The following is a 15290-nucleotide window of genomic DNA, read 5'->3' as shown; positions in this document are numbered from 1 at the left end:
TGCATGTCTTTGATTAGAACCTTCCTCTGCTAACCCATCTACATGGACCCCATTGGGTGCAAGAGAGGACACCCTCCCCTGGAGAGCACCCTTAGTGACTCACCCAGCTGGGACAGAACGTTTTACACCAAGCATGGAGGCAATGAATGCCTGTGAATGAATTTAAACTCTCTCCTGAGTCACATGGAATGCTTTTCAAGTCCACACGGCCTTCCCCATTCAGTCACAGGACTGTGGAAGGTTCCAGTTGGCCAGGATCTCAGAGATCATCTCATCCAACCCATGCCATCAGGAGTAAAAGGGTCCCAAGAGAGGCCTTTATGGGGCCTGAGCCTCTTAGTACCTGCCATATAATGCATTTCGTTCTTGTGGGGACAGGAGAGCATTAATGAATTGTGACCCTATCCCTACCCAAAGTCCCTGAGCCCTTTCCATAAGGCACTGAGGAACAATGAATAATGCACACAAATTCACTGCCCAGAGTGCTTTTGACATGGATATTCCCCTAATTGATGAAGGTAAGGTCTTGTCTCTTTTTTTTTTTTTTTTTTTTCAGATGGAGTCCCACTCTGTCGCCAGGCTGGAGTGCAGTGACGCGATCTCGGCTCACTGCAACCTCCACCTCCCGGGTTCAAGTGATTCTCCTGCCTCACCTCCCAAGTAGCTGGGACTACAGGCATGTGCCACCACAGCCAGCTAATTTTTGTATCTTTAGTACAGATGGGGTTTCACCATGTTGGCCAGGATGGTCTCAATCTCCTGACCTTGTGATCCGCCCGCCTCAGCCTCCCAAAGTGGTGGGATTACAGGCATGAGCCACTGTGCCTGGCCAGGTCTTGTCTCTTTATCTCCCAAAGGAAAAGTCTATCAGGAAGTGTAATAAGATTATACCCTGGGAAGTGGTGGTGGGTGGCTGGCAATCCAGACATAGCTAAATATTATTGGACATTACATTTGATAGAGGATAAAGTGAGGAGAGTGGTAAAAACTGTGTAACTCATTCTCAGTTTCTTGGAGTCCCGAAATTTCCATTTTATTGCAATGATAGGGATCCATGTATGACACAGCGCAGAGAGGAGTGGGTCCCCCAATATGGGCCACTGTTAAAACATGGAAAATAGGGTGAGTGTAGTGGCTCACACTTGCCATTCCAGCACTTTGGGAGGCCGATGTGGGAGGATCACTTGAGCCCAGGAGTTTGAGACCAGCCTGGGCAACATGGCAAGATCTCACCTCTGTTTAGAAACAACAACAACAACAACATGGAAAATGGAGGCCAGGTAGCAGGGCACACCTTGATTCGTGGATCTGCAGGCCATCCCCAGGCCCCAGGGAAGAGCACATGGACTATCTAGGGGGGCACCAGAGGCACCTGAAATGCTAAAGGGCTCTGCATTGGGCCATGTTCACAGCCTCCTCCTTCCCCCTCCTGGAATGATGCAGCCTCCTCCTTCCCCCTCCTGGAATGATGCAGCATTGTGGCTTAGGAGGCCCCTGGAGCTCAGGGCCCCACCATGAGAAAGAACACCCTAGGGTGTTCTCCTGGGACTGCACTCCTGGGAGGTAGACTCCTGCCTCTCACTTCCTCCTTTCTCCAATCCCTTCCATCTCTGCAGCCAGAATGAGTTCTTTTAAAATGCAGATTGGATCCTGTCACCCCTCCAGCTTAAACAAATCTCAGTAACCTTTACAATAGAGATCAAAACTCTTCAATGGCCCCCAAAGCCTACCTGTCCAAACTCAACTCTCACTGCCTCTCTTCCCTGGCTCTCCAAGGTCCAGCCCTCCCCTCACACTCTCCATTGTCTCCTTCGGAGCCCCTACATCTGCCTGCCCCATTAGACTGTGAACTTCACAATGGGGGCCCTGTCATTTGCTTACCTTTGTATTCCTAGGGCTTAACACAGTGCCAGAGCCAGGGCTCAACCCAGGGTAGGTGTTCAACACATGTTTGTTGAACAAATGAAAGACCAGCCCTGACACTCAGAAACACACAGGGAGGACACACAAATGTATGTGTGTGTGCATGCACGCACACACATACACACACTTGCGCAGAAGAGGTCAAACACCTCCCCTCTCGGAGTACATCCAGAGGTAGCGCCTGTAGAAATTGGCAAGATGCTAATCGACACATATAAATATTCAGTGTCCTCCCCTGGATGCAAACATTCACCCCATTTCCCTTCTACTTCACCTGAGTCCTCAATGAAGCCTCACTCATGGGTGGCAACAAAGCAGTTCTCTGTCCTTAAGGAGAGAGAAGGTGGCTCTTTCAAAGCACACCAGGTGGCCTTATCTCCTGGGCCCCATCTGCCCTCCACTCTCCTTAAGAAAATCTGTTACCAGCCATTGTATTTCCAGTTTCCACTTGCCATCCATCTGTCCAACCAAAAACCCAACCATCTGCCCTGCCAACTTCACCCCCAAACCTGCTGGTCAGGTCACCCTTTCTATTCCTTGAAAAGCTCCTGAGCAAGCTCACCTTCTCCAGCAGGCCTCCTGACTACACAATTCCCAGGGTCTCCTCCTTCTTGATCACTCTTGGTGGACTCTGTGTCTGTGACTCCGTTAGTGGCTGCCTTCCCTCCTACTCCCAAAGTTTGCTGCCTGTTTGATACCACTTAGAGGTGTGATTCCCAAGAGGGCAGTGGCTTTATATATCTGTGTGACTTATGGTGTCACACAGCTAAGGGACCAGCTTAGCTGAAAAGTTAAGGGTTTGGATGATGAAAATGTCCTTGCTAAAAAGGGTCGTATAAATGAGGCTTCATGGGGCAAATTTACACTAAGCCAGTCTGGTTAAGAGCTTAAAGCTCTGCAAAGCGAGGAGTTAGATGGACTGATGTCACATGACCCTTCCATCTCTGACCTCCTCTGAGCTAGAGTGTTAGCCCTGGGGGGCCTTGCCCTGCCAAGCCTGGACTGGAGGAGGAGGAGGAGGTGGGGTGAGTGGGAGGGGCAGAGGGAGCAGAGGCGCCTGCAGCAACAGACACCTGCTCCAGCCCTGCCTGTCCACTACCAGTCGATCCAGAGCCTCAGCAAGCAGCAGCTGGAAACGGGGAAGAGGGAGCAGGTAGGAAGCGGGAGGTCAGCTGTACACCCAGGTAAGTGGGTGCTCACACCTGGCTGCCCATCCAGGCCAGGGCAGGGCCAGGATGGAGACACTAGCCTGCTGTCCAGCTTTTCTACGCAGGAAGGGGCAGGCAGTGGGCAGGACGTCTGCCTGGGGAACACTCCCTGGCTGGCGGATCACACACTGGAGTGCACCTGTATCCCCTCTAGGTTACTCCAGGATATCTGGAGGAGAGAATTTCAGTGTGTCCTGTCTGGGCAGTTCTGTCCTGGCTCTAATTTTCTGGACATGGCTTGACTTTGGGTGTGATATGATGACCAGATTAAAAATATCACTAGCAGTCCAGAATAAGGACCTCGGGCTGGGACTTGTTATATTTTGGTTAGTATCATGGTCAAAGCAGTTGAGAGAACCCCATTTGGCTCTTCCTGCCTCAATTTCTACCAGTTGAGAGGTAGCAGGGACCAACTGGAGGTAGCAGGGACCTGGATCTGCAGGATGGGTCTGGGGAGGGTAGGGAAAAAGGATGGGGAGCCATAGGTCCTGGAGAGGGGCCAGGGAGACACTGTCCTGGGATCCAGTGCTGAGAGTGTTGTTGGGACAGCTGAAGTGAGGACACAAGCTTCTGTTTCCTTCTGGGAAGAATTGGAGTTCTTCTCAAATGTGGGAATGAATTATGGAGGAGAGAATTCATTTCCTTTCTCATCCCTTCCAACTGAGATCCCTCTAGTCTCCAATCCAATAGATCTCTTCCCCTATGTCATTGACCTTGTACCAAATCTGGCTTATTCTAAAAGAGAGTGGAGCTCCAGAAGTGGATGGCTTAACATCACATCCCTAAGTTCCCCCAAGAGCTTTGCTTCTTTTGCCCTCCTCAGCTGGGAGCTGTAGGCAGGAGGCTGGAGGGAGAAGAGTGGTATCAGCGTCATCCTTCTTCATGTGTGACCAATAGCTGAGTAACAGGATGATAGCTGCTCGTGGTGATGATGTGGGTGACGATGGGGATGATGACTCAGATAGCTGCGTTGAACTCAAACTACTCCAGTGTGGGGGTCACCGACTGGTGCCAGTGCACTTGCGTCTACCAGGAGGCTGCACTGAGGGGTGGGTGGGATGGGGGCCCCTGCAGCCCTCCCCCTGGCCGTGTCCAGCTGGGTCCTCATCCGTTGGTGGCTGCCTTCCCTCCCACCCTTCCTCGTGACTCCCTTCGGCGTAGTGCCTGTGGCACCCGTGACCGCTCCAGAACGCAGTTGGCTTACCATGGCATTCCAGCACGCTAGGGTGCAGCGGCTGGGCTGGTGAGGGGCCGCCAGGGGTCAGAAGTGCCAGTGGGTGGCCATTGCGAAATGGAACGATCTCCATGGGAGACAGGAATTTGCTCTGTCATGTGTGATTCTATATTAATGATAAGGCTCTTTGGGCAGAAAATGGAGTCCCCAAAATGGAACCGCTTGGCCATAGGCCAATTGCACAGAGGGTGGGACTGCTGGAGGATTCTTTCAAGACATCCCCCCACCCTGATTTATGGTTCTCATCCCACCCCAGACCCAACCCCCTTCCTCTCCTGTGTGGGACTCCCCACTGGCCATAACAGATGGATGCAATTAAGAGGAAATCGGGAGAGATGGCAGTGGTGAGAGAATGGAAAATACTCCTATTCACCTGACACTATAATTCACTGGCTTCTGAGGGGAGCAGATGGATTTATAGGGATCCTATGGGCCTGGGCCAAGAAGAGCTTAAGAGCAACAAAATTGAGGCCTCTCCCCTGCAGACCTTGTGACCGGAAGGATTCTAGATTGGTGGAGCGTGGGAAGTAGAGGGCTCCGGTGTCCTGCCAGAAAATCTCAGAGTTGGGGAAAATGCCAGGAGGCCCAAAGAATGTCCTTGGAGAATTCCCATTCCAAAGTCAATGGGGCAAGCTGTTACACAGCTGAAAGGATCCTGAATGGGTCTGATTTCCTCAGGTTTGGGAGGGTTGTGTCTCGCCCTCTGGGCAGGGTAATCAGGTCTGGGGTCCTACCAGGAGGCCAGGCCACCAGCACAGTGTGCAGGCTCAGTTTATGGTTCCCTTTATCTGGGAATGTTACCAACTGGGTAGCATGCTACCCACTCCCTGGTCTCTGGGAAATTAGTTTTGCTGGGGACAGGGAATTGCAGGAAACTAATCAGTGCCATTAGTGGGTTAGAAAAGCTCTTGGGGGCAGCAGCTTTTTCCAGCTCCCACCCCAGACATTGGCTGATGCACTGATGGTGTGGGAGGGGTGGGGTGAGACCAGCCTGGGTTTCTCAAAAGCAATTCCATTTCTTTTCTCAGGAAAATAGAACTTCTACCCTCAGAGGAGTCAAAGAAGAGGCAGAACTATGGCAGGTGAGAGAATAACTAATCTCCCTTCCCCAACCCTCCCTGGCGATCCTTACCAGGACAGAGAGGAGAGAAGTGGTAGGGATCAGAGATTTCTGGGAACTCGCCCATCTTGTTGTTGTTTTTTTTTCCTTATTTTATTTTATTTTTTTATTGTTGTTGGTGTTTTTTGAGACAGAATCTCACTCTGTTGCCCAGGCTGGAGCGCAGTGACGCGATCTCAGCTCACTGCAACCTCTGCCTCCCAGGTTCAAGTGATTCTCCCACCTGAGCCTCCCGAGTAGCTAGGATTACAGGCGCCTGCCACCATGTGTGGCTAATTTTTGTATTTTTAGTAAAGATGGGGTTTCACCATGTTGGTCAGGCTGGTCTCGAACTCCTGACCTCAGGTGATCTGCCCACCTCGGCCTCCCAAAGTACTGGGATTACAGGCGTGAGCCACCGTGCTTGGCTTTTTTTTTTTGAGTCTTGGCTTTGGGTTTTGATTTGTTTTCCTGAGTAAGGAGTGCAAAGCCCCCACACGAGCTCCTGCTTCTTGGCTTCCTGAGAAGAAGCCCTTTCCCACTCTTTCTTCCCAGCTTTTCCCCAGTGACACACTCAGGGTCTTCCTAGGGTGCCCCACCCACTTCCTAGAGGCTCCATTCACACTGCCGGAGGGATGCCACCGGATTCCCACTAGACTGTGCACAGGCAGGAGGTAGGACAAATAATCCTGACCCAAAAGTAGGAGCGAGAAGGGGCTTCTTGCTCCTTGGGTGAGTGGATGCCCATTCTGTTGAAGGGCCACCCAAGAGGGAGAAGGTGGAAGGCCCATCTCCTTCCCTCCTGCATTCTCCAGGAAAGCTCCGGAAGTCCCACATCCCTGGAGTGCGCATCTGGCAGCTGGTGGAGGAGATCCCCGAAGGCTGCAGCACGCCGGACTTTGAGCAGAAGCCCGTCACCTTGGCTCTGCCAGAGGGTGAGCCCAGAGGGGAGCCGTGAAGGGGAGGCAAGATTCCTGCTCTCCTACCTCCCAGGGGAGAGGGCTGGGGCACCCACCTTCCTGGGGACCCAGGCCCTATATCCATCACTAGGCCATAGCCCGTCTCCCTCCTATTCTTGAGGGGGTATGTGCTTACCTGGAACCCTAGAAGTGACAAGGGGCCTGGGGAAAAGAGTGGATAAAGAGAGTGAAGAGACACCATGCTATTCTGGTGAGAGAAATATCTTGGGGGCAAGGATGCTTATCTTGGGGGCAAGGGGTAAAAATGCTAAATTGGGGAGCAGGGAGAGGTTGTGGTGTTTCCTGGTCCCTCTCTCCTTGCCTCAAAGCCACTGCTGCAGAGAGGCACTGTTAAAACAGTTAACTTGACTCCTCCCAATCCTCGCCTCCAGACAGCAGCACCTGCTGTGGCTCACAGGCTGGGCTCAGGAAGGCCCTTCTAGAAGGCCACATAAGAAGGTGTCCAAGAAAGTGGTGGGAACAAAGGCTTATTGGGGAAAAATTGGGAATTGGTGTTCTTTCCCCAACACACACCCTGCAATAAATTTTAGTTCATAGCATCCTGGTAATAAGAAAAAGAATGGTATTTTATTTTTCTAAATCTGGAACAAGGTAATGAGAAATTGGGAAGGGCCCTTGGGCCTTTGGTCTATATTGCTCTCTACTGAGATGTTCCTGGTGGGAGGCTAAGGGATTCCTTGAGGGCGGGCAGTTCCCAGGCCTCCATGACAGGCATGGAGCTTGGGGTCTTTTCTGAGGCTGGAACCTGTGTCTCAGGACCAGCTCCTTCGGGCACCAAATAGCCACTCCTCCTCCCCCGAGTTGTGATTCCTCCTCCTCCTAGAGAGTAGGAAGGGAAGCCACAAAATCTCTTTTTTTTTTTTTTTCTTTTTTTGAGATGGAGTCTCACTTTGTTGCCCAGGCTGGAGTGCAGTGGCACAATCTCTGATCACTACAATGTCTGCCTCCTGGGTTCAAGTGATTCTCCTGCCTCAGCCTCCCCAGTAGCTGGGATTACAGGCACATGCCACCATGCCTGGCTAATTTTTGTATTTTTAGTAGAGATGGGGTTTCACCATGTTGGCCAGGCTGGTCTCGAACTCCTGACCTCAGGTGATCTGCCTGCCTTGGCCTCCCAAAGTGCTAGGATTACATGCGTGAGCCCCTGCGCCCGGCCGGAACTCACAAAATCTCATTCCCTTCCCAGTCTTGGCAGAGCTTTCAGACTCCTTGCTCACCCACTCTCAAAGAAAAGCCCCTCTCCCCTAAAGCCCTGCTGGCCTCCCCTTTGCACCAGGGCCAGTCCACCTGTCTCTTTCCCTCAAGCAGCCCAAGTTTCTGCAATATAGAAAGAGGAAGCACTGCCTTCTGGGTGCCTGGAATCTGCTGCTTTCCACCTGCGTATTCTGAGTCCTGAGTCAAGGGGACCAAGGCCTGGCACCCTTTTTGGAAGTGGCAGTTGAAATACCTAGATGAGGAAGATGATATAAATTAAAATTTAAATAAAGTATACAGTCACCCTCTCCCAACTTGTCAGTCTCCTTGCTCGTCTCTTCCTGCTGCAGGGAAAAATGCTGTCTTTCGGGCTGTGGTCTGTGGGGAGCCTAGGCCCGAGGTGCGTTGGCAGAACTCCAAAGGTGACCTCAGTGATTCCAGCAAGTACAAGATCTCCTCCAGCCCTGGCAGCAAGGAGCACGTGCTGCAGGTAAGAACCATAGCTTTTCCCCCCACCAGGGTCTACTCATCTTTTCCCATCCCCTTGAAGGTCTCTTTGGCAGCCTCCAATCCCTAGAGGAGTAAGACATACTCCTCGTTGAGGTTGAATCCATTCAACTCCATCTCATGACTCAAAGTTGCCTGAGCCAAGAATGGATCTGGCAGGCTTGCAGATACCTCTGCTGATAACCTGGGAGGTGGTGTAGACTGGAGCTGAAGAGTTCAAGCTCTGAAGTCAGACTGCTGGGGTTACAATCCCAGGCCCACCACCTTGGCTTTAGAAAGTCACTTTACTCTTTTTACCTCTGTCTCCTCATTTGTAAAAATGGGGTAATAATAGTACCTACTTTAAGGAGTTGTTATGAGTTGTTGTTGAGACAGATCTCGCTCTGTCACCCAGGCTGGAATGCAATGGCGTGATCTCGGCTCACTGCAACCTCCACCTCCCAGGTTCAAGCGATTCTCCTGCTTCGGCCTCCTAAGTAGCTGAGATTACAGGCATGCACCATCATGCCCGGCTAATTTTTGTATTTTTAGTAGAGATGGGGTTTCACCATGTTGGCCAGGCTAGTCTTGAACTCCTGACCAACAGTGATCCATCCGCCTTGGCCTCCCAAAGTGCTGGGATTACAGACGTGAGCCACCGCGCCTGGCCAGGAGTTGTTATGAGGATGAAAGTTCTATGTAAAGTGTCTAGCTAGTGCCTGGCCTATAGTGAGTACTCAATCAATCTTGGCTAATCTGAGCAATATTATAAATACTAACCATGGGATACCTACTATGTGCCAGGCCCTACTATGTCCCAGGGGCTAAATATTTGACATAGATTATATATTTAATTCTAATCATTCACCACTTTTTTGAGGTATTATATTCCCATCTTACAAATGAAAAAACTGAAGTTGAGAGAAGTTAGGTAACTTGCCCAAGGTCCCACAGCTAGTAATACAGGACAGAGACTGTTTTCAGGCCCAGATCCATCTGACCCCAAAAAGCACACTCTTTCTACTTCACTACATTGCTTCTGATGGCAAAGAATTGATACATCCACCCTCTGTCCCAAACCAGGTTTCTGTTTTGGGGTCTGTCTTTCCTGATAAAGACAGTGAGCTCCATGAGGACAAGGACCATGTCTTTCTCACTTTATACCCCCAACACATAGCCGTGTCTAGTAAATGGAGGAAGGGGATGTGGTAGCCCTGTTCCTCTGCCCTTGGCCTCTCTGCAGATCAACAAGCTGACAGGCGAGGACACGGATCTGTACCGCTGCACAGCAGTAAATGCGTATGGAGAGGCCGCTTGCTCAGCGAGACTCACCGTCATCGAAGGTGGGCTTTTCCCTGAGTTTGTCTCATCAGTGCACTGGGCAGAGACCCACAGAGGAATCAGAGGCCCTGTGGCTAGTGAGGGAGGGGAGGGAAGGGAGGCCCATGCAGGCTGCTGCTGCTGCTGCAGCCCTACCTTTTGCTGGGCCCCCGGCTTCATCCACATGCACATGAGTCTGCATGTGTTTAAAAAGGCACACCTTGGCAGATACTCTGAAGGATATTCTCTTGGCCCAGTAAATGAGCAGGACCTGAAAGCTGGCTTCTAGTCCTACAGCTTCTGCTAACTCATTCAATGGGCTTTGTTTTCCTCTCTGGGTCTCAGTTTCTCCATCATGCAAAGGATATTTTGGACAGGCCTACACCAGAGGTGACAAACAGGTCACACAAAGGCCAAATTCTCTCTCAGACATGTTTTTTTGGTGTGCGTGGTGTTTGATATTTTAAAACTTGTCAACCTGTAGTAATTAAAAGGTAGATATCTCTTGAGGAAGCAGGTCTAGTCTCGCCATTGGTTATGCTTACAATGGATCTGCCTACAAGTAACAGAAAATCCTACTAAGAGTAGCCTAAGAAATAAAGATATTTCATTCCTTCACATAAGAAGTTTTGCGAGTGGCATCCAGGGTTCATACCACAGCTCAGGGCTGCCATCAGAGAGCTGATTCCTTCAGTCCCATCGCTCTGCCATCCTTAGCAGATTGCCTTATCACCTCATGGCCATAAGAGGGCTGTGGCAGATCCAAACATAATCCATGTTCAAGGTAAGAAGGTGGAAGAGGTGGCCCATGTCCATCTGCCTCTCTTATTTTTATTTTTATATTTTTGAGATGGACCGGAGTCTTGTTCCATTGCGTAGGCTGGAATACAGTGGCGCAATCTCGCCTCACTGCAACATCTGCCTCCCGGGTTCAAGCAATTCTCCTGCCTCAGCCTCCTGAGTAGCTGGGATTACAGGCGTTTACCACCATTCCTGGCTAATTTTTATATTTTTAATTGAGACAGGATTTCACCACGTTGGCCAGGCCGGTCTCGAACTCCTGACCTCAGGTGATCCACCTGCCTCGGCCTCCCAAAGTGCTGGGATTACAGGTGTGAGACACTGCGCCTGGCCTTTTATTTTTTATTTTTTGAGACCTGTTGCCCAGGCTGGAGTGCAGTGGTGCGATTATGGCTCACTGCAGCCTTGACCTCCCAGGCCCAAGTGATCCTCCCACCTCAGCCTCCCAAGTAGCTGGGACTACATGCATGTGTCATCACACTCAGCTAATTTTCTGATTTTTTTTGTAGAGGCGGTGTCTCCCTGTGTTGCCCAGGCTGGTCTGGAACTCCTGGGCTCAAGCTATCCTCCCCCCCTCGGCCTCCCAAAGTGCTGGGATTACAGGCATGAACCATCACAACCAGTCCATCCACCATTTTTGTAGAGGAAGCAAAGGCTTTCTCAGAAATTCCTGGAGCTCATTGGTCAGGACAGTGTCACATGAGCACTGCTAGTTGCAAGGGAAGATGGGAAGGCGAGTGTTTAGCTTTTTCAGCCTCTCTAGTGCAAGCAGATGATGAAGATTACAAATGGCTGCAGGATTAGCCAAACAGCAGTGTCTGACCTATTTGGCAATATTGGGCCTATACCCTGAAATGGCAGCTCCCAGGTGGAGTGAAAGAGCAGCTGCCCCTTTAGATACTCTTGAGTTTGTTGTGGTTGCCAGTGTCTGCTTCACGAATTTATGCCACCTCCCTGGCCCCTGCAGACACATGACTGGGCCTCCCCTGCATGAGATGATGTTTAGGTTGGTCCCCTTGGCCATGGTAAGGCTCTGGGGTAAAAAAGCTTATGATGGACAGACCCTCCACCCTGCTCCATCCCTCTTGCTGGGATCGTCCATGCCTTAGAGGACAGTGGGGAGAGCAGGGCTCTGGGACTCAGTTTCTCAGGAAGACCATCAACATGTCTTGCTTCTCTCCCTGCTTGTCCACATCGACTCCTTCCTCTCTTCCCTGGATGTTCCAGTTGGCTTTCGGAAGAATCGGAAGAGGCACAGGGAACCGCAGGAAGGTAGGTAGACTTGTCAGAAACCTCCTTGGGGCCTGTGGGGGATAGGCTACTTCTTTCCTGGTGTTCCCTGCCTGGTTGAGCCACGATGAGCACCTTGTGGATCACCACCAGTCTTCAAGAGAGCCCCTTCCAAAGGCTCAGTTGTCAGCATGGACCACACAGAAAAGCTCTGCATCAACCCTCAGTCATCCCACCTGGGACTGAGGCCTCATTCCTGCTCCTTTTTCAGACCTCAGGAAGGAGCTGATGGACTTCCGGAAATTGCTGAAAAAGAGGTGGGTTTGGGCCTGTCCATGAGGGATTTTGGAGGCTCCCATAGTATTCACCCCCTGCTATTTCCATAAGTAAGCTGGGCTTGGGCCCCACCTCTACCCAACATAGCAGGGAGCTAGACTGCCAGTAGCAGATGGGAGGATGGGAAGGGGACTGAACTGGGAATTCTGGCTCCAGCTCTGCCATTTCAAAGCTCTATATCCTTGAGTTAATCATCTCTCCTCTGATTTCCTCATTTACAAAATGTGGTAGTCCACCGGAACGATGATGTATCTTTTTTTTTTAAGCAACAGAACTATGCAACACCCACTTTCCCCAGACATCTTACTCAGAAATCTATAATACAAGTTGTCAGGAGCATTTCTCCTGAAAGTTGTGGGGTGAGGCTGAGGCTCGCCCCACCCATCTCTGAATCCTTCTGGCCTCAACAGTGGTCAGTCCCAGAGATTTCAGGCTCTGTGTTTCCTCGAGTGCAGATAGAGCAGTTTCCCAGAACTACTTGGGGCACCAGAGCCAGGTGGCCAACAGAGGAGCAGGGGTTCCTCTGGCCTCTGACCTGCCGGCCTTGCTCCCCAGGGCCCCACCAGCCCCCAAGAAAAAGATGGACCTTGAGCAGATATGGCAGCTGCTGATGACAGCAGACAGGAAGGACTACGAGCAGATCTGCTTGAAGTACGGCATCGTCGACTACCGTGGCATGCTGCGCAGGCTGCAGGAGATGAAGAAGGAACAGGAGGACAAGATGGCACAGGTGCCTCACCCCATGGTCACCCTTCACCACATGCCCATCCCACATACTTGGACCACAGGTGCCTCACCGCATGCCCACCCCTCACCCCATGCCCACCCCACACACCTGGACCATAGGTGCCTCACACCTGGAGGTGGGCTTGGAGGCAGAACTTAGGAAACCAAGTATGGTCGAGAGGCCTGTCTCCATCTAGTCCCCAGTGGGGTATCTGGCTAAGGCCCTGAGATCCCAGGTTGGCGTCCTGCCTTTGCAACCTGATTCTGATACCTACTAAACTCTGGAGCTTTGGAAGAGTTAGGGCCTCTGTATCTTGGTTTCTTCATCTGTAAAATGGGAATTATAGTCATGCCTACCTTGTAGGGTTATTGGGAGGATAAATGAGAGAATGTAATTAAAGTACTTAGCTTAGTGCCTTGATTTTTGCTATCATTATCACTGTCACCAGATTGGGGGGGGGGGGGGTACCTGGCTTATTTATTTATTTATTTATTAAGATGGAGTCTCGCTCTTTTGCCCAGGCTGGAGTGCAGTGGCCAGATCTTGGCTCACTGCAAGCTCCGCCTCCCAGGTTCACGCCATTCTCCTGCCTCAGCCTCCTGAGTAGCTGGGACTACAGGCACCTGCCACCACACCCGGCTAACTTTTTGTATTTTTAGTAGAGACGGGGTTTCACCGTGTTAGCCAGGATAGTCTCGATCTCCTGACCTCGTGATCTGCCTGCCTCAGCCTCCCAAAGTGCTGGCATTACAGGCGTGAGCCACCGCGCCTGGCTACGTGGTTTATTTCTAAAGGCTTTCATGGAAGGGAATTTCACAGTTCCCATTAGCACTCTGATCCCAGAATCTTATCAGCTGTACAGGAATTTCTTTCCTGTGTCTAACTTAACTATAGCGTAAGTCTAATTTTTCTTCTGAAAATGGAAAACAACTAGTTTTCATTATCTTGAAAATAGTATCTTATCCCCTTGAAAGATAAGTTTCCTTAAACCTAACACCTAGGGTCTCAGCCTTCTCTCCTCCAAGCTTTCTCATTGGCTTTAACACAGGACCCAGCACAGAGCTTTGCACACAGTAGGTGTTCAACTAATGTTTGTTAGAAGTACAGATAAATGGAAAAGCCCTACTGTGTTCTAGCACCTGGACACCTGGGGTCTTTTCTTGGTTGTCTTCCTGATCTTATCTCTCATCTTGGAGAATTTCCTTCCTTGAGGGGCTTACTTTCCCCCACTTGTAAAAGGGGCCAATGCATGCTCATCTGGAATGCTGTGGGCCTTGGATGGTACCAGGGCCTATGAGGGTTCAGAGTACTCCAAAGAGAGAGCTTCATGAGCTCTCCTGGTGGGTTTGTCTGCTTTGTAGTACATCAACGCCATCTCCAGCTTAAGACACATCAGGATCACCAAGGATGGGATTGCAAAGTTTGACCTGGAGCTGGATCTCAAGGATTCTCAGAGCAAGATTTACCTGTATAAGGTGAGGCTGGAGGGGCTATGGGTGGGGGGATCTGGCAGGAATGCTGCAGGTCTAGTGGGGAGGGAACTATGGGTACCCTGCATTCCTCCATGGGAACAACCAGAGCACACAAGTGGTGAGCCCCTTATCCCATGGAGTTCCTGGCTGGATTTGGACCAAACACTGGTGTAGACCCTCCATCCACAGGGACTTCTTATCTCACACTGAGCAACTAGGCTCTCCAGATGGGCCTGTGATTCTCTGTAAATTGTGTCTAACACCAGAGCACGGGGGTGAAAAGAGGGTTCTGAGAAAGTGCACCCCTTTCCATCTGAGCTTTCTTTCCAGAGACTTCATACATCCCTACCTGGGCTCTAGGAGTAATTACCTGCCAACCACATGGGGGCAGAGGCAGGTGGGGAGCAGTTGGTAAAATTTGGCTAGTTCTGTAGCCAAACTCATCCAGCTTCATCACATAAGCTGTATGACCTCAGACAAGATACTTATCTTCCCCATGCCTCGGCTTCCTCACTTGTGAACTGGGGATAATATAGGACCTGCCTCATAGCGTACTGCAGCGCTAAATGATATCATGCGTGACTTGCCCCTCCCCTCACTTCTCTGCTCATTCCTGCTCCTCTTCCCCTTGTCCCTCAGTTCCTGCCCCACTGGCCTTGTCCCTGTTCCTTTGCCCAGGTGTTCCCTCTGCTTGGCATGCTCATCCCCGATATTGACAGGGCTAATTCCTTCATGGCAGAGAGACTTACCTTGGCCACTCCGTGTGATTCCACTATGTCCCTCCAGCCCCATCCTGGCACTCAGGAGCCCTGGACCCATATCTACCTTTTTGTTCCCTAGTTTTCTCTCTTTCTCTTTCCTTCTTTCCTTCTTTCTTTCTTTCTTTTTCTTTCTTTCTTTCTCTTTCTTTCCCTTCCTTCCTTCCTTCCTTCCTTCCTTCCTTCCTTCCTTCCTTCCTTCCTTCCTTCCTTCCTTCCTTCCTTCCTGCCTTCCTGCCTTCCTTCCTTCCTTCCTTCCTTCCTTCCTTCCTTCCTTCCTTCCTTCCTTCCTTCCTTCCTTTCGTCTCATTCTGTTGCCCAGCCTGGAGTGCAGTTGTGCAATCTCGGCTCACTGCAACCTCTCCCTCCCAGGTTCAAGCGATTCTCCTGCCTCAGCCTCCCGAGTAGCTGGGATTACAGGTGTTTGCCACCACACCCAGCTAATTTTTTGTATTTTCAGTACAGACAGGGTTTCACCATGTTGGCCAGCTGGTCTTGAACTCTTGGCCTCAAGTAATTCAC

At 50.8% G+C, this 15290-nt stretch overlaps 1 protein-coding gene across 1 annotated transcript in view; it reads left to right on the top strand.

Moving 5' to 3' along the window:
* The first annotated feature begins 4952 nt into the window (after positions 1-4952).
* Positions 4953-15290, top strand: part of IGFN1 (immunoglobulin like and fibronectin type III domain containing 1) — a 35322-nt gene continuing 24984 nt past the window's right edge. Inside the window, 9 exon segments of the mRNA XM_063647240.1 lie at positions 4953-5043; positions 5394-5447; positions 6280-6399; positions 7989-8128; positions 9368-9467; positions 11473-11517; positions 11747-11792; positions 12367-12541; positions 13900-14013. Of these exon segments, the coding sequence (XP_063503310.1) occupies positions 5441-5447; positions 6280-6399; positions 7989-8128; positions 9368-9467; positions 11473-11517; positions 11747-11792; positions 12367-12541; positions 13900-14013 (747 nt within the window). The 5' untranslated portion in view covers positions 4953-5043; positions 5394-5440.

Source organism: Pongo pygmaeus, chromosome 1, assembly GCF_028885625.2.
Source record: "Pongo pygmaeus isolate AG05252 chromosome 1, NHGRI_mPonPyg2-v2.0_pri, whole genome shotgun sequence".
Taxonomy (NCBI): domain Eukaryota; kingdom Metazoa; phylum Chordata; class Mammalia; order Primates; family Hominidae; genus Pongo; species Pongo pygmaeus.
Note: the sequence above shows the minus strand (reverse complement) of the source record. Positions and strands in the feature narration are given on the sequence as shown.